Genomic DNA, 18,200 nt, shown 5'->3' with positions numbered 1-18,200 from the left:
GAGGAGGAGCTGAGGGGGAGGAAGAGGAGGAGGAGGAGCTGAGAGGAGGGGAGGAGGAGCTGAGAGGAGAGGAGGAGGAGCTGAGAGGAGGAGGAGGAGCTGAGGAGGAGGAGGAGGAGGAGGAGGAGCTGAGAGGAGGAGAGGAGGAGCTGAGAGGAGAGGAGGAGGAGGAGGAGGAGGGGGGGAGGAGGAGGAGCTGAGAGGAGAGGAGGAGCTGAGAGGAGGGGAGGAGGAGGAGGAGCTGAGGAACAGGGGAGGAGCTTACTAGGAGGGGAGGAACTGGAGAATGATTGTATTTTTTATTTTATGTACATTAAACTCAATGTTTATACTAAGGTAGTTTATTAATCTGTTTTGTGTGTGTTCATCTTTACTTTCAATACTGTAGCATAAAATCTTGATATTGTCAACCTCAACTTGATTAGCAATGTCAACATTGCTTCTACTCTAAACTGTGTGTGTGTGTGTGTGTGCGCGTGTGCCTGTGTGTGTGTCAGGGCCATGTTTGAAAGAAGCACCCAGAGTACCGTCTCTCTTTTAAAATCTTTATTTAACAGCAGAATGTTTTATTATCGGAAGAAAACGTTTCCCTAAGAAGTAAGTCCCTCTCCCCATGTAACCGGTTCTGTCCCCTCTTCATCGAGCAGTTGGGTACAAAACACTCATCTCCACGTTTCTGTACCAGCTGAAGATACCTTTGATTCCACCCCGAGACATTAGTAAAAGCTTTAACACGACACTCCCTTCACTCTTCGGGGGCGCCGTTCACCACCACGCCGTTCCCCGCCCCTCCGTTGACGACGATGACGGCGTTGACGACCGCTTCGTTGGCTTTGGTGGACTTTGCGTTGACCTCCACCAAGTGCTCTTTCCTCTTCTCGAGCCCTGATAGGTCGGTGTCGTCTCCGTCTTCGTCGTCGTCGTGGACTCCATTCACACCGTTGGTCTCCTCGTGTGAGCCTGCCCTCTTCACCTCCTCTTCTCCGTTCACCATCCCCTCGGACGGACGAACCGTCTCCCCCGTCTCCGTTTCTTTGTGGTGGGTGTCATCGCCCTTGACGTCTGGACCTCCGTTCATGGTTGCGTGGAGCTCCACCTCTCTCTCCGTCTCCTGCTGCTCTGGTTCCCCCGGTGCAGAGCGCTCCTCTGGTAGACCGTTGACGGCCGCACTGGGACGGTTCTCCTCCGAGGGTTCCTCCGCGGGCCGGATCTCCTGTCCCCCACTGGGCAGAGCCTCCTCGGGATGTTCTGCTCCACCGTCCCCGTTCTCCAGGCACACAGCTGCTCCAGCTGCTCCTTCTCCTCCTGCTGCTGCTCCTGCCGCCCCTGCAGGCGTCTCCTCTGCTTCTGCTCCTGCCGCCCCTGCAGGCGTGCTCTCTCCTTCCCTCTTGGTCTTGGCGCTGACCAGTCTCTCGTTGATGACCTTCACCTTCTCTGTGGCCTCCGCCAGCTTCATCTCCCAGAACCTCTTCTTGAATTCCTGGAGCCTATTGCTACAAATCAAAACATCATCCATGAACAATGCATCCATTTTTTCTTAATAGCATAATAACAATTCAATAACCATCCTAGATGCAGATGGACTGCATCTATACAGCGCTTTTCTAACCAGTGGCCACTCAAAGTGCTGTACAATACTGCCCAACATTCACCCATTCATGCGCACATTCACACACCGACGGCGGGGTCAACCACGCAAGGCGACAGCCAGCTGGTCAGGAGCAGTCAGGGTGAGGCGTCTCGCTCAGGGACACTCAGCGAGGAGGAGCCGGGGATCGAACTAGCAACCTCCCGGTGCCCAGCCAACCCGCTCTACCCCCTGAGCCCCACGCCGCCCCCATAACGGAACACGTTTGGTATCTCAGCTGCGGTTAACTGCTCACCTCTCTGCGTTCTTCCTGATCCCTGTGAGTAGCGCCAGCTGTTCCAGAACGGTCTCTGAGGACGGCTTCAGGCCCTGTTGGGGGGGGGGGGGGGGGGTCAGGGGTGTTAGCACCTGTTAGCGCCTCGTTAGCTCAAACAAAACCACGTGTCACCGGACGAAGCGGGCGCCCTCACCTCCGCCGCCGGCTCCGTCACGTCGGGCGCCTCCCTTCGGCTGCGCTCCACCCGCACGGCCTGCTGGGTAATGGTGCGCAGGAACTCTGCGCTGCACTTGGTCTGTTTGTGGTCCTCGCCGAACTGAGGGAGAACAGGACTATGAGCGCCAGAGACAGACACGCCGACAGACGGGCCGACAGACAGCCTCGTGCACCAGAGGGGAAGGCAGGGGTAGGGGTAGGTCAGGTACTGACCATGGCAGAGTATGCCGCCTGGGCCTCCTTCTCGTGGCTCATGGCGGAGCGGTAGTCCCCTTTACTGCACAGCCACTGGGACAGCAGGTGCTGACTGGAGGAGGGGGTGACAACGGGAGAAGGCTTTCAGTGACTCACCAGGGGGTTTAAACCCATCCAAGATAAACAAAAGACAACGCTGTTGCTCTGTTAAAGGAGCTGTAGGGAGGATTTAAGGGCTTTAATTTGAGGGTTATTTGTTAGAAAGAGCATAGCTGTCCATTAGTGTCCGAAGTGCACTATGAGAACATCTGTGTGGAGGTGACTGCCTGCCTCTTCATGAGCCGACCACTCCCTGCTCATTGCTGACCAATCCGGACATCATTTCTCTGATTGGTTCAGGGAATCCTTCTTGCCTTTCAGTCCCAGGTGTATGAAGGGGTGCGTGGTGATGATCAACGTACCTGAACGCTGTGTGGGTGTCAGTGGGGCCGAAGAAGGACATGTTGAGTTTCAGAGCGCTCTCCAGGTACTGCCCCGCGGCCTCCCCGGTCAGCAGCAACCCGAGACAGCCCTGGGGGACGGAACCAGACGGGTCAGCAGAACCACACGGAACCACAACCTCTGCAGACTGTCCAGTCCTGGAGCCATTTACAACGACAGAGCGGGACCTCTGAGGCATCCCAAACCGGGCCTACTTGGACCATTGGTGACACAATCCAGAGCACCGTAAACCGCTACACTACGGATACCACGTCTCCGCCCATCCTCTGAGCATTGTGGAACCTGAACACACCTGTGTGTGTGTGTGTGTGTATGTGTGTGTGTGTGTGTGTGTGTGTGTGTGTGTGTGTGTGTGTGTGTGTGTGTGTGTGTGTGTGTGTGTGTGTGTGTGTGTGTGTGTGTGTGTGTGTGAGTGAGTGAGTGAGTGTGTGTGTGTGTGTGTGTGTGTGTGTGTGTGTGTGTGTGTGTTAGCGTGTGTGTGTGTGTAAGCGTGTGTGTGTGTGTGTGAGTGTGTGTGTGAGCGTGTGTGTGTGTGTGTGTGTGAGAGCGTGTGTTAGCGTGTGTGTGTAAGCGTGCTGTGCGCTTTGTGTAAACAGAGGAGGTTCGGATCTAGATTGTACAATCTAGATGTCTATGAGATGTAATCGAGGCCAGAGTGTTGCCATAAAGCCCAGCAGGATGTGGGTGGCTGGGGTCGACCTACGTCCAGCGTGGCGACGTAGGGATGGTCCTCTCCGTGGACGGTCAGCACTAAGTGGCGCGCCCTCAGGAGGCACTTCTGGGCCAGGGCCTTCTCCCCGCCGGCCCCGAGGTAGACCGCCAGAAGAGCCTGAAACCACCCAGGAGACATGGACGCATGAACACAGGGGACATGGACGCATGAACACAGTAGACACAGGGCACATGGACGCATGAACACAGGGCACATGGACGCATGAACACAGGGCACATGGACACATGAACACAGGGCACATGGACGCATGAACACAGGGCACATGGACACATGAACACAGGGCACATGGACGCATGAACACAGGGCACATGGACACAGGGCACATGGACACATGAACACAGGGCACATGGACACAGGGCACATGGACACATGAACACAGGGCACATGGACACATGAGACATGAACACAGGAGATATAAACACAGGAGACATGAACACAAGGGAAAAGGACACAGGAGATAAGGACACGGGATATGAACACAGGAGACAATGACACAGGGGATATGAACACAGGAGACAAGGACACGGGGTCAGGGTTCGCCGCCCCCCGCTGTGCGGCGGTGGCGGCGGGGTACTCACGTATTGCTGGATGGTGCTGGGGTCGTCGAAGCCCAGGACCCTCTCGCTGAGCATCACAGCCTTCAGCTGGGCACTACGGGCCTGGAGCACAGAGGGGCAGACACACGTCAGTCTACCCACCTACACTCTGTACACATATTGTATTTTGTGTCAGAATGGTGGTTTAGAAAAAAACCATCTAGGAACGTTATTACCAATGAGAACTATTAAGAGTCCGTTTTGGTCCACTGAAGGGTTGCTAGTTAAATCCCTGGAGTGTCGAGGTGTCCCTGAGCAAGACCACCCTGAATGTCCCGACCAGCCAGCTGTTGCCTTGCATGTTGACCCTCGCCGTCGGTTTGTGAATGTGTGAACGTGTGAATGTGTGTATGAATGGGTGAATGAGATGCAGAAGTGCAGTGGGGTGAGGGTGAGGTTGAGGGTCCTACCTCTGCTGTCTTGCCCTGCAGGAAGGTGACTCTGGCCAGCGTGCTGAGGCAGTGGCAGGCCTCTGGGTGAAGCTCATCACACACACGACCAAACAGGTAGGACGTCTCCTTCAGACGCTCCTGGGCTTGGTCCAGCAAACCTTCAGACGAGGGGACCAGACACAGATACTTAGTAACGCAGTACCAGACACTGTACAGCGAACATACCTGCAGTCAATCGGTGAGGAAATCGAAGAATTACATAAATCATCACTACATTTCAGGGCTTCAATCTAAAGCAGCAGTTCCCAAACCGGTCTGGCCAAGACCTCATTTACGAGTGTGAAATCTGCACTGTTGTGCATCTGTTTCCACACACATCCTTTAAACCAATCAGCATGTGAGCCTGTGATATCAGCGTCCCAGAGAACGTCTGTTGACCATGAAGACAGACCATCAGGATGCATCATCAAACCCCCGGACTGAGAGGTCAGCCCTATGACCCCAGGGCGGAGGACCACAGCGCTCTACCTTTCTCTATGAAGGTCTGGGCCGCCCGGAAGGCTTTGAAGGCGTCGGCAACGGGCATGTGGATGTGCTTGACCAATGGGAAGATGTTCAGCACGTCGTCCGGTCCAATGGGAGCCTTGTTTTGGTTGTCCAGGCAGTAGTCTCTGAGTCTCAACTGCCGCAGAGAAGAACGGTTGATTTAGACACAGAGCACAACCTTCTTCAGTGTTTTACACATTTTATTTTATGTTTTGGATTATATTTGTGACATAAAGATGGTCTTAATCTCTTTGGTATTTGTCCCATGGTTAATATAAGACACAAAATAAACAACGGAGTATAGACAGTATATTCAGTCTCTAACTTTTATCTAATTTCACGGTGAACTTCACGGTGCCGTTGGTGCTGGTTACAGCAGGGCCTCCTTCAACATGGCGGCTCTCAGCGGGGGGGGGTTACCTGCACTCCAGTCTTCAGGCAGAACTCCCTGAGCAGGGACAGCCGCTGCAGGCCGTTCTGCTCCACCACGTGGCTCACGCTGGCCCTGAGGACGGGGAACAACCGCGTTAAAGCTAGGGGACTCATGGTAGAAGCATGAATTTGTCATATTTGTGGAAATTCTTATTACATCCCGACAGGAATCAAGAAATAAAATAGGCTGAAAAGAAAAGGCCTCAGGCCTGTAATAAGCCTGTCCAAGCGTCTCATTCGGCCCGTGGGAAATTATTGGACAGCCTACCTGTCCGTCTACCTACCTACCCCCTACCTGCTCACACTCTGCCCATTCACCCAATTACAGACCGAATCTTCCTCAAGGCTAGCAGAACTTTTGCTCAAGCTAGCGAGCTAATCCCTTGTTTTTGGGGCTTTGGCGGGAGGCCTGAAGGGAGGGGGGGAGGGGTGGATTCGTTCAAAATCGAGCTAACGCTGTCTGGTTTCTCTAAATGTCCTACCCTAGCTTAAATGTGCTAATAAAAACTTGATATAATTTTTGGTCGCTATAACCCTTAATTCATTAACTTAATTAGTATTCAAATTTATCTCACAATTTATCTCACAGAAACCTCGGAACAACAGACAGACGGACCGACAGACGGAGCGACAGACAGACAGACAGACAGACGGACAGACAGACGGACAGACAGACGGACAGACAGACGGACCGACAGACAGACGGACCGACAGACGGACCGACAGACGGACCGACAGACGGACCGACAGACGGACCGACAGACAGAAGGACAGACAGACAGGCAGGCAGGCAGGCAGGCAGACAGACAGACAGACAGACAGACAGACAGACAGACAGGCAGGCAGGCAGGCAGGCAGACAGACAGACAGACAGACAGACAGACAGACAGACAGACAGACAACGGACCGACAGACAGACAGACAGACAGACAGACAGACAGACAGACAGACAGACAGACAGACAGACAGACAGACAGACAGAAGGGGGCGGGGCCTACCCCAGGTGGGCCGTGATGTCATAGGTCTCCAGGGCGTCCTGGCGGACCAGGTTCCACAGCGCCGGGCCGGTCAGCGCCGCCCCGGTGGGGGCGCTCCACGCCGGGGTTTCCGACGCCCCGGCGCCCCCACGGCCGCCGCGGCGCTTGGACTTCTTCTTAGGCTCCTCCCCCGCGGGGGCGGGCGTGAATTGGGGAACCAATAGGCAGCAGAGGAAGTGGCTGACGGCGGCTGATAGGCTCCAGACCTCCACGCTCTGCAGAACCGGCGGGAAGACGTTCAGCGACACGATCAACATCACAGACAAACCACGGAGCACACAGCTATAACAAACCATCGCTCAATTAAATCATTATTAAGGACCCGGATAAAGTAAGGAAGGGGATTAGGGCCAAATCATGTGATTCTGTTTTGCAGTTCTGACTTAAAGATCAGAAATCTGAGATTAAAGTCAGAACTCCACAAAAAGAATCACGCGTGTGTACTTCTTTTGATTTCTGACTTTAATCTCTGAATTCTGACTTGAAAGTCAGAATCCTTAGATTAAAGTCAGAACTCCAAAGTAAGAATCCCATGTGACCCTGATCCGCTTCCGTACTAGTGTCACACTCTATCTGTTGTAAGCGTTATCACATTCTACCGGCCCCGTAAGGTCTAACTCCAATCACGTCATTTGGAGCGTGTGATGGTGAGAGCAGATCAGAGCGTAGCACGGTACCTGGACGAAGCTGTTGAACACCCTCCTGGAGGAGCGCACCACCACCTCGGCCAGGGCCAGCCGCTGCAGAGAGACGACAGGACGACAGGACGACAGGACGACAGGACGACAGGACAACAGGACAGGACGACAGGACAACAGGACGACAGGACGACAGGACGACAGGACGACAGGACGACAGGACGACAGGACGACAGGACAACAGGACGACAGGACGACAGGACGACAGGACGACAGGACAGGACGACAGGACAGGACGACAGGACAACAGGACGACAGGACGACAGGACGACAGGACAGGACGACAGGACGACAGGACATCAGGACGAGAGGACGACAGGACGACAGGACGACAGGACGACAGGACAGGACGACAGGACGACAGGACGACAGGACGACAGGACAACAGGACAACAGGACGACAGGACAGGACGACAGGACATCAGGACGAGAGGACAACAGGACAACAGGACAGGACGACAGGACAGGACATCAGGACGACAGGACGACAGGACAGGACGACAGGACGACAGGACGACAGGACAGGACATCAGGACGACAGGACGACAGGACAGGACGACAGGACGACAGGACGACAGGACAACAGGACAGGACGACAGGACAGGACGACAGGACGACAGGACGACAGGACGACAGGACGACAGGACAACGCGTGAGACAGGGGGAGCGTCAACAGGCCTCTCAAAAGGGAAAACCCTGCTGCTGGCTTCAGATGGAAAGCCATGAGGGTACATGCTGGTCGTGAGTGGATTAATCCTGGTCTGAATTTCCCCATTAAGTTTTAAAATATGTAAAACGGGATGTAAATAAGGACTCAAATCGCCCTGTGTGGGTTAAGGCGTGCTGCATGTCACAACCTGATGGCAGTTGGTGGTTTACAAGCCTGTCAATCAACACAATGTCCCCTCAGGGATCAATAAAGTATTTCAAACACTAATAAACATTCTGCCTTCAGCCAGCCGTAACAGCCACGCCCTTTCATGGAAGTAAAAGGATCCAAGATGGACTTTTATTACATTTGGATACTGTTCGGGGAACCGATCAAACTGGGTGATCGGTTTCCTTCACAATAAGACAAACTCACCAGTATGTGCCTCAGGCGTTCCTTGTGCTCTGATTGGCTGATGGCTTTGATCACATGGCCCAGGTAGCGGAGGTTGATGCCCCTGTGGTGCAGGGCCTGTTTCAGGGTGGCGCTGTCCATGGGAACCTCGACGCCCTGCAGGCAGTAGTCCACCTGGGGGAACACACACACACACACACACACACACACACACACACACACACACACACACACACACACACACACACACACACACACACACACACACACACGTGTTCACATCCCAGTTCACAACACACCTGGGGGAGCTAGCTCCTCTCACTTCATAGCACGTTTTGTGTTGACAGCCAACGTCGTCGTAAAACATGGCTGTGACCCGAGGCGTGGACGCCACCTGCTGTTTCCCCGAGCAGCTGGTCGGGGAGGCTGATAACAATCGACGCACACCATCAGAGATGGACCGGCTACACAAAGGCTACGAACAAAGCTGCAAAAATGTTACGCCAAAGCTACACAAATGCTACGAACCAAAGCTACACAAATGCTACGAACATAGCTACACAAATGCTACGAACAAAGCTACACAAATGCTACGAACAAAACTACACAAATACTACGAACAAAACTACACAAATGCTATGAACAAAGCTACACAAATGCTACGAACAAAGCTACACAAATGCTACGAACAAAAGCTACACAAATGCTACGAACATAGCTACACAAATGCTACGAACAAAGCTACACAAATGCTACGAACAGAGCTACACAAATGCTACGAACATAGCTACACAAATGCTACGAACAAAGCTACACAAATGCTACGAACAGAGCTACACAAATGCTCCGAACAAAGCTACACAAATGCTACGAAGGCGGCGGGCCGAGTGCGACATGGACCCCCGGAGCGCTGGACGCGGCGGGCGGGGGAACGGCGGTGCTTACAAAGTCAGGAATCTGCTGCTTGATGATGAAGGCGGCGGCCTCCCTCAACAGCCTCTCCTGGAGCCGGGTGGCCGCGCTGTCACCGCCGGGGAAGGACACGCCTGGGGACACGGACAGAGCGGCCATTGAGGCAGGTTTACAAAGACCGGTCGTTTCCTAACACTGGATCAAAACACTTCTAGGTTTGGTGTGAGCGTGAGTGTGAGTGTGAGCGCGCGTGCGTGTGTGTGTGTGTGAGTGTTTCTGTGTGTGCATGTGCACGTGTGTGTCTGTGCGTGTGTGTTTGTGCGTGTGTGTTTGTGTGAGAGTGTGAGTTTAATCGTGAGCGTGCACATATAAGTGTGTACGTGTGTGCGTGTGTGCATATGTCTGTGTGTGTGAGTCTGTGTGTGTGTGAGTCTGTGTGAGTCTGTGTGAGTGTATGTGTGTGTGTGTGTGTGTGTTTGTGAGTCTGTGTGTGTGCGTGCGTGTGCGTGTGCGTGTGTGTGTGTGTGTGTGTACCTGGACAGAACACGTTGGGGTTGAAGCGCATCTCGAAGATGAGGTTGCTGACGGAGCCCACCTCCTCACACGCCGCCCTCACTGCTTTGGTAGCGCGGGCGTCGCCTGTGCACGACAAACGCTCATCGTTAACACCTCATCACATAAAAGACCTCAGACCAGGTGGTACGTCAGTGACCTTTGACCCCTGACCCCCCCCCCCATCCCGAGTCATCACCTGGTTTTGCACACTCTTCAAAGCCCCCGTCCTCTTCCATCAGTTCTCTGACCCGCTGGTTGAACTGCGTGTGCCTGGGGGGTGAAGAAGGCTCGGTCAGTGTTTCGTCAGAGGGGCTCCGTCGCCCTCGGCTGGTTTCTAACAGAAGAGACGACTGCTCCGGGGGCCTCCAGTGCGCCATGAACACCTCCCCAGCAGAGCTCTTCACATCAGACCAGCGTTGGTGCGACGGTTCCCCTCGGGGACCCCGAGGGGTCAGAAAGGGTTGGGGGGGGCTTACTTGTGTTGGACGAAGGCGTGCCACAGCTCCCGTCTCAGCCGGCACAGGCCATGAGGATACCTCCGGGGTAGCCCCGTGTCCGAGTGGTAGCTCTCCGGCCACCGGTCTCCTCCTGCTTCTGAACACTTGGGCCTCTCCTCCTCCTTCGCCTCCTCCTTCGCCTCCTCCTTCGCCTCCTCCTTCGCCTCCTCCTTCGCCTCCTTCTCTTCCGCCGCCTCCTTCAGCTCCTCCCCCACCTCAACCTTGTCCTTCTCCTCCTCCTCCTTCACCTCCCCCTCCGCCATCTCCTTCACCTCCTCCACCTGCCCCCCTGCGGTCAGGGCGCGCTCCGCCGCCTCCACCTCGGGGCAGAAGTTGGCGTCGGCGGGCATGGTGCGGACGAGGTCCAGCAGGTAGAAGCGTCCGTCGCCGCCCAGCAGGCCCTGGGCGTCCACCGAGGTGAAGAGGGGCACCTGGTACCCCGCGGGGCCCAGCACCGCGTGCCTCTGCAGGGACAGGGCCTTGGCCGACTGGGCTAGCAGCACCAGCAGCTGCCTGCGTCTGGGGGACTCCTGGGGGCCCGCGTTCAGCCCGTACATCAGACCCCTGGAAGGAGGACAGAGGGGGTTACGTTGTTATCGACAGAGGAACCAGAGGAACCGCGGGCATCACCGTCTGTCTGCAGAACCAGAACCACACAGAGTTCAACCGCCGGGTTAGCTTCCAGTGAGCAACAGAGAAGGCTTCAGGGGACCTCCTACAGCTTTAGACCGACCCGGACCGGACCAACAGCGAGTCCCTGTCGTCTGTGTGCTTATATCATGTTCTTCACTGCGCCACACCGCCCTTGTACGTGCACACTTGGCCGTGATTTGTTTCGGGTTCTAAATCTAGTCCAGTCTGCGTGTGAAGCCCTTAATCAGTCACAGTCCCGGAATGTTGCACCACGGCCCACATTTGACAGATTCCGAGTCTGAGTGCAGGGTTCACCTCGAGGGGGGCGGGGCCGGAGCCTCCGGGTCCGCCTCCGGGTCCGCCTCCGGCTCGGGGCCGTCCGACCCGGGGGCCAGGCCCTGGGCGGACAGACGCACCCCCCGGTAGTCCACGGTGGCGGTGGGCAGCGTGTGGAGGGCCTGCAGATCCCCCAGGTCGCTGTACGCCTGGACCCCGCTCAGCTCCAACCGCTGGGCAGCCCTGGAGGGAGGGGGAGGCGGGGTTAAGGAGGAGGCGGGCTTAAGGAGGAGGCGGGCTTAAGGAGGAGGCGGGGTTAAGGAGGAGGTGGAGTTAACAAGTCATTACATCCTGACTGATCTCAGGTAAGAGGTCATTCAGGGTCTCGCACGGCGACTGCCAATAATCGTGAGCGCGCCGAAGGATTTAAGATAAGATACGAGGAGATAAGATAAGAGTTCATTCATCCAAGACGGGTCCTTTTGGCGTCGCCGCAGAATTTGGTGGCCAGCCGAACAAAAAGAGTAGAAAAACGAAAATGAAAATGGTAAAAACAAAAGAATGTGAAAGTACATAAATACAACACAATACAGTATTGTACTCTCACTATACTGTCTACGGTCAGAGGATGCAATTATGTGGGTGCAGGACTAACAGTATGTTAGTCCTGCACCCACATACTATCCTACATTATGGGAGGTTGTGAATAATATAACCAACGCAGCATGTGTTCGCATTAGGGTCAGGGTTAGATCCGGTACGGGCGGGAGTCCTACCTGCGGCCCCGCTCCCCCCCGGCGCTGGACGAGCCCTGGCTCATGAAGACCCCCCCCCAGAGGAAGCCCGGCTCCTCTCCGCTCGCGCTGACCGTCTCCGCGAAGCCGTCCACCAGCGTCTCTGCACCCTGGGCCGCCGCCATCACGAAGGCACTGTTCACCTGGGGGGGGGGGGGGCAGAACGCTTTAGACACCCCAGCACTGGGAACGTCTGGATCCTGATCCTGCTCGTTAACCTTCCTCTGCCTGCTACCATTCATTGGTTCTATCTGGCTCCATCTGGTTGTGGTTGGTTCAATCTGTTTGTGCTATGTTGTGTCTGGTTCTTTCTGGTTGTGTCTGGTTGTGTCTGGTTGTGTCTGGTTGTGTCTGGTTGTGTCTGGTTGTGTCTGGTTGTGTCTGGTTGTGTCTGGTTCTTTCTGGTTGTGTCTGGTTGTGTCTGGTTGTGTCTGGTTGTGTCTGGTTGTGTCTGGTTCTGTCTGGTTGTGTCTGGTTGTGTCTGGTTGTGTCTGGTTGTGTCTGGTTGTGTCTGGTTGTGTCTGGTTGTACCTGGCTCTATCTGGTTCTATCTGGTTCTATCTGGTCCCATCTAGTTCTGGCTGGTTCTATCTGGTTCTGTCTAGTCCCATCTGGTTGTGGTTGGTTCAATCTGGTTGTGTCTGGTTGTGTCTGGTTGTGTCTGGTTGTGTCTGGTTCTGTCTGGTTGTGTCTGGTTGTGTCTGGTTGTGTCTGGTTGTGTCTGGTTGTGTCTGGTTGTGTCTGGTTGTGGGTGCGTTACTGCAGAGCCCTAGGGACTGACCTGCAGCAGGGTCCGGTCTCTCCACAGTCTCTCCTCCAGGGTCCCCTGGGGGAGGTCTCTGGCGGCCTGCAGCTCTTCATTCCAGTCTGGAGCCTGACAACCAGACACATACACAAGGCATTTTCATTTGCATAGATTTCAGGCGTCCTCAACCATGCAACAATAAAATAAACCTCAATTAATTATAACGAACTATAAAGTTAACCCAAACGAGTAATAAAATAAGAGAACAAAATCGGAATAGTGCAAACACACCCTCAGATACACCCCCCCCCCCCCCCCCCCCCCAAACAGACTGAAATTGCTGCTATTTTACAGACTGTAAAACTAAAAAAGAAACTTATGCTGCTTCTCTTAGATTTTATTATTCATTGGCTATCTTTCTAATATTAGTAATGTCCTTATCTCTTCTCTTCGATGTTTACCTTTAGTGTTGTCTTATCGGTTGTTTAACTTTAGTGTAGTCTAATCTGTTTATCTGTTCCCCGTGGGATAGTGAGAAACGTCTTCTCGATGCTCAGTATGTCTGCATGTCAAGTGATTGACAATAAAGCCGACTTTGACTGTGATGACCCACGTCGACGCGGTGAGTACGAGTGGTACCTGTGCGGCTGCCTGCTGGTCCAGCCCCAGCCGGCTGAAGGTGTTCCTCTGGGTCCGGGAGATGGCTGCGGGCCCCAGCCAGCACACGGTGCGGTAGGGGGTGGGGAGCACCTCCGCGGGGGGCAGCTGAGCCCTACAGGGGGGGAGGACGGAGGTACGGGTCAGAGTCTCTCCAGCGGGTCGACGCAGAGCTTCCTCTCTGGGAGTGACCAAGGTCTTCCTCCTCTGAGCTCAGTGTCTGCACCCGATTGGTCGTGCTGGTATTGGTGTCAGGAAGGCTCCGGGAACCCTGGAGGCAACTGAGCCAGACTAACAAACCCGAAACCTCATCCCGAAACATGCATTGGTCCTGTTAAATGGCAAAATGGTAAATGGACTGCATTCATACAGCGCTTTTCTAACCAGTGGCCGCTCAAAGCGTTTTACAACGCTGCCTAACATTCACCCATTCATACACACGTTCACACACTGATGGCGGCCAAGATGGCCGCCCGGTGACTATAAGGAACCAAGATGGCTGCCAGGTGACTATAAGGAACCAAGATGGCCGCCAGGTGACTATAAGGAACCAAGATGGCCGCCAGGTGACAATAAGGCCAATTGAATAACACAGCAGAGCTCCGCGTTCCCCTAGCGAGCGGCTACCTGGTCTTCGCGGTGGAGAGGGCTTGTTTGAAGGCCGGGCTGAGGTGACAGAGCAGGTCGGTGAAACAGTGGCAGAGGGGAGACGCCTGAACGGGACGGGGGTCGAACACCTCTTCTGTGGACCTGGAGCAAAGGGAGGAACACGAGGGGGTAGTGAGAGAGGGTCGGTGATTAACTCAGCACAGATAATGGATCACTACGGCCCGAAGACTTCTACCCAGCACATGATTATATTATATTGTTCACACTACTACTGATATTAAACAAAAAACACACTGCCCATAACTTTTCTTTTTAAATCTATTCCTCCAGCTGTATTATTACCCTGTAATAGCCTTACTGCTTGGTAGTATATTTATCTTTATATGCATATTATTTTTGCCCCATATATTTGGTTTCCTGTTGCTCGTGATAATAATGCGTCGCCCTGTCCATCTGACAACACAAGACTTGAACTTGAACCTTTCTAATTCCCCAAAGGGCTCTGCACTCTGTGCAGTGGTTTTTAGTTTTTAAACCACGTCTGTGCAGCACCATAACCTCTTCTGTCACCATTCCGGTATCGATCGCATGGCCTGATGGCTCCCAGCCAAGTCTCTCTGGTTACAAAGGTGTCTGCAAAAGACCCAAGGCTCACCTGTTCAGAGTTCACCTTGACTTTGCATAGCCTCCCCCCTTAGACCTTACCTCCCTACACCCCTCTTATTCACTTACTGTAAGTTGTACCTTCTTGCACTTAACAATAGTACTTAGCATTGTGTAGCGTCTTATCCTAGCTATCTGTGTTGTACACAGGGAATGGGTTAACCTAGTGATTGTTAGTGCTTGGCACTTGGCTCCATGAACATCCTCACTGTACCCACAGAGATATATTGTTGTTTCTCTTTCGTCTGTCAAATGTACTTATTGTGAGTCGCTTTGGGTAAAAGCGTCTGCTAAATGCCCTGAATGTAAATGTAAATGTAAATGTAGATGTAAATGCTACATGACCAGGTGTAAATACACTACGGATAACAAACCCTAAACTAACACGAGCAACATGCAGGTTTGTTACCTATTGACATAGAATCCTTTTGGACACGACGTGACGTCATAGCGGCTTCCTTCAAGGGTCACCACGGTAACGTACAGGAAGTCCCCCTGCAGCTTCCTGTGGCCGGGCGGTGGATTCCAACAGCTGAGGGATAAGTCCCTGAGATAGACGGAGCCCTGAGAGGAGGAGACCAGCGGGTTGGAATCGGGCCTCCACACTCAGCGCCTGGAGTCAGCCCAGCCGGACGGCTTCGTCTTTCATGATTCACTCATTACTAATCTACTATTAGCGATAACATCCCTAATCAGACTTAACCTTTGTTGTGCTAGATTATGATACCATTATCTATCCACTGAGGAGCCTATTGACCTGGATGGGCCGGTACCACTGGTACAAAGACACAATGGACCTGGACGGACTGGTACCACTGGTACCACTGGTACACAGACACAATGGACCTGGACGGACTGGTACCACTGGTACCACTGGTACACAGACACTATGGACCTGGACGGACTGGTACCACTGGTACCACTGGTACACAGACACAATGGACCTGGACGGACTGGTACCACTGGTACCACTGGTACACAGACACTATGGACCTGGACGGACTGGTACCACTGGTACCACTGGTACCACTGGTACACAGACACTATGGACCTGGACGGACTGGTACCACTGGTACACAGACACAATGGACCTGGACGGACTGGTACCACTGGTACCACTGGTACACAGACACTATGGACCTGGACGGACTGGTACCACTGGTACACAGACACAATGGACCTGGACGGACTGGTACCACTGGTACACAGACACAATGGACCTGGACAGACGGGCTGCTCCTCCTGGTACCTCTGTCTGGGAGCTGTGCGGCAGCAGGGCCATGAGGGGCCTCTCCAGGGACCCCGGGAGCAGGTATTCCGGGGGCGTTCCATCCTGGACCCCAGCCTCTGCTTTGGGAACGCTGAGGGAGCGCTTCAGGCTCCGGCCGGTGGGAGACCCCCCGTCTTTGGCAGCACCTGGTAAACAAAAAGAGCAACAATTCCGGTTTATTATGTCTGTGTTCTAAACCCATGTGATCTGACGAAGGCCTTTGTAGGCCGAAGCGTTATCACCAACTCAACATTCTTACTGTTGGAACTCGGGAGTGTGCGGCACCTTCTTTTCTCACATGTGTTTAAAACCTGGCCTGGGGCCACACGCGTGTGAACGCTGATGCAGTGTGTTTAACGTGTGTTGGGTGCGTGTTTGATGCGTGTTTGACGTGTGTTTGACGTGTGTTTGACGCATGTTTGACACGTGTTTGCCGTGTGTTCGATGTGGTTAGACATGTGTTTGATGTGTGTTTGACGCGTGTTTGACGCGTGTTTGACGTGTGTTTGATGTGTGTTTAACGCGGGTTAGACATGTGTTGGATGTGTGTTTGATGTGTGTTGGGTGTGGTTAGCCATGTGTTGGATGTGTGTTGGATGTGTGTTTGACGTGTGTTGATGTGTGTTGGACGTGTGTTGGATGTGGTTAGACATGTGTTTGATGTGTGTTTGACGTGTGTTGGATGGGGTTAGACAAGTGTTGGTGATGTGGTTAGATTTGCGTTGGACGTGTGTTGGATGTGTGTTTGACGCGTGTTCGATGTGGTTAGACTTGTGTTGGATGTGTCAATATGTGTTGGATGTGTGTTGGATATGTGTTGGATGTGTGTTGGACGTGTGTCAGAGGTATGTTGGATGTGTGTTGGACGTGGTTGGACGTGTGTTGGACGTGTGTGAGAGGTGTATTGGATGTGTGTTGGACGTGTGTTGGACGTGTGTTGGACGTGGTTGGATGTATGTTGGACATGTGTTGGATGTGTGTTGGACGTGTGTTGGATGTGTGTTGGACGTGTGCGGATCACCTGGGCTGTTTGTGAGCGTCTCCAGGACGCTGGGGGACCGCCCTTCCTTCAGGGCGTCTTGGGGTCCCGAGGTCCTGAGCAGCTCCAGCACGCGGCCCAGGTGGGCCCTGGCGGAGTGGGGGGAGTAGGGCTCTGGGAACACAACAGGGGACGCGTCCTTAGGCTGGGAGATAACGGACTTTATGACACTGTGACACCCAAACTAGAAAGTCAACATAGCCGGAGGGGTCCGAGGATTGCGGTTTAGCAGGTGAGTGGAACAGAGTGTGTGGATTGATGTCGCTCACTGCACTGCTGCCAACTCCAACTTTGGTTCACGTTCAAACGATTCTCATCAAATAAAGCAACTGTAGACACAGGTTAACAGTTGGGTTGGAGGGCTGGAGGTCTTATTACACCTGGCCCGAGGGAAGGTGTAATACTCTCCGTGTTTAAACACCACAGAATTGACACACTCAACATATATACCTCTTTGTTTTCTTACGACTAGACCAACAGCACCAAGCGCTGTTGGTGATTGTGCTACAAAAGACGAGATTTAACCAAATGTCTCGCCTAGGATCCTTGAAGCACTATATTATCTTATTATTCAAACAGTACTGGAACAACACCCAAAGAAACCCGCATCTAATCTTTTGATAACAATAAGTATGAAACAAATATTGGCCAAGTCGCAAGGCATGAATGCACTGTTCCTGCATAAGCACATTTCAATCGATTCAGAGAACCTCTCACACATTCTACCCGCTGAAATCTGCGGCTTGGCACCCAGACGTAAGATACAACACTCTAGCCGGAACTGGTTGACCTCCACAAGGTGAGGCCGCTGTTTTACATGCCACTGGGAGCGACTCAACAGCCACTGGGAGTGACTCAACAGCCACTGGGAGCGAGATTGTTGATTACAATAATTATTAGCTTCGGCTCCCATGGCTGTCAATCACAAGGAGGCTGTTTATACAACACATTTTATTCAAACATAACCCAAGACTAGTACGCCAAAAAAACACTGCGACATCTAATCACAAGTATGAGTACGAACTGGTAATGCCGAACTGGTTTTGTTTACTCCAAGCCTCCAAATAAGGACATGCACCATGCATTCCTCGCAGCGCTGCAACCACAACGTTCTGCTGTGCACCACAGCAACAGCGCTGGAGGAGCTGACGAAGCTGACGAGGCGCTGGAGGAGCTGGAGCACGTCACCCCGCCGCCCGTCCCGGGACGGTGGGGTGGGGTGGCGTGCTCCAGCTCCTCCAGCAGCACGCCGGAGGAGCAGCCTCGCAGACAGGCC

At 53.6% G+C, this 18,200-nt stretch overlaps 1 protein-coding gene across 1 annotated transcript in view; it reads right to left on the bottom strand.

Moving 5' to 3' along the window:
* Nucleotides 1–531: 531 nt before the first annotated feature.
* The window catches only part of si:ch211-166a6.5 (clustered mitochondria protein homolog), an 18,638-nt gene continuing 969 nt past the window's right edge, over nucleotides 532–18,200 (bottom strand). The window contains exons 3-27 of the mRNA XM_030370742.1: nucleotides 16,907–17,038; nucleotides 15,865–16,031; nucleotides 15,025–15,179; nucleotides 13,971–14,093; nucleotides 13,326–13,458; nucleotides 12,723–12,815; nucleotides 11,924–12,084; nucleotides 11,187–11,390; nucleotides 10,218–10,802; nucleotides 9,938–10,011; nucleotides 9,721–9,825; nucleotides 9,220–9,320; nucleotides 8,296–8,448; nucleotides 7,191–7,253; nucleotides 6,475–6,728; nucleotides 5,465–5,549; nucleotides 5,027–5,180; nucleotides 4,517–4,656; nucleotides 4,089–4,169; nucleotides 3,481–3,606; nucleotides 2,738–2,847; nucleotides 2,295–2,388; nucleotides 2,059–2,181; nucleotides 1,884–1,957; nucleotides 532–1,493 (exon numbers count right to left, since the gene is read on the bottom strand). Coding sequence (XP_030226602.1) covers nucleotides 746–1,493; nucleotides 1,884–1,957; nucleotides 2,059–2,181; nucleotides 2,295–2,388; nucleotides 2,738–2,847; nucleotides 3,481–3,606; nucleotides 4,089–4,169; nucleotides 4,517–4,656; nucleotides 5,027–5,180; nucleotides 5,465–5,549; nucleotides 6,475–6,728; nucleotides 7,191–7,253; nucleotides 8,296–8,448; nucleotides 9,220–9,320; nucleotides 9,721–9,825; nucleotides 9,938–10,011; nucleotides 10,218–10,802; nucleotides 11,187–11,390; nucleotides 11,924–12,084; nucleotides 12,723–12,815; nucleotides 13,326–13,458; nucleotides 13,971–14,093; nucleotides 15,025–15,179; nucleotides 15,865–16,031; nucleotides 16,907–17,038 — 4,238 coding nt within the window. The 3' untranslated portion in view covers nucleotides 532–745. The remainder of the gene's footprint in view (nucleotides 1,494–1,883; nucleotides 1,958–2,058; nucleotides 2,182–2,294; nucleotides 2,389–2,737; nucleotides 2,848–3,480; nucleotides 3,607–4,088; nucleotides 4,170–4,516; nucleotides 4,657–5,026; nucleotides 5,181–5,464; nucleotides 5,550–6,474; nucleotides 6,729–7,190; nucleotides 7,254–8,295; nucleotides 8,449–9,219; nucleotides 9,321–9,720; nucleotides 9,826–9,937; nucleotides 10,012–10,217; nucleotides 10,803–11,186; nucleotides 11,391–11,923; nucleotides 12,085–12,722; nucleotides 12,816–13,325; nucleotides 13,459–13,970; nucleotides 14,094–15,024; nucleotides 15,180–15,864; nucleotides 16,032–16,906; nucleotides 17,039–18,200) is intronic.

The sequence above is a fragment of the Gadus morhua genome, chromosome 11 (genome assembly GCF_902167405.1).
Source record: "Gadus morhua chromosome 11, gadMor3.0, whole genome shotgun sequence".
NCBI classification, from domain to species: Eukaryota; Metazoa; Chordata; class Actinopteri; order Gadiformes; family Gadidae; genus Gadus; species Gadus morhua.
This window is presented reverse-complemented; position numbering and strand designations above follow the sequence as displayed.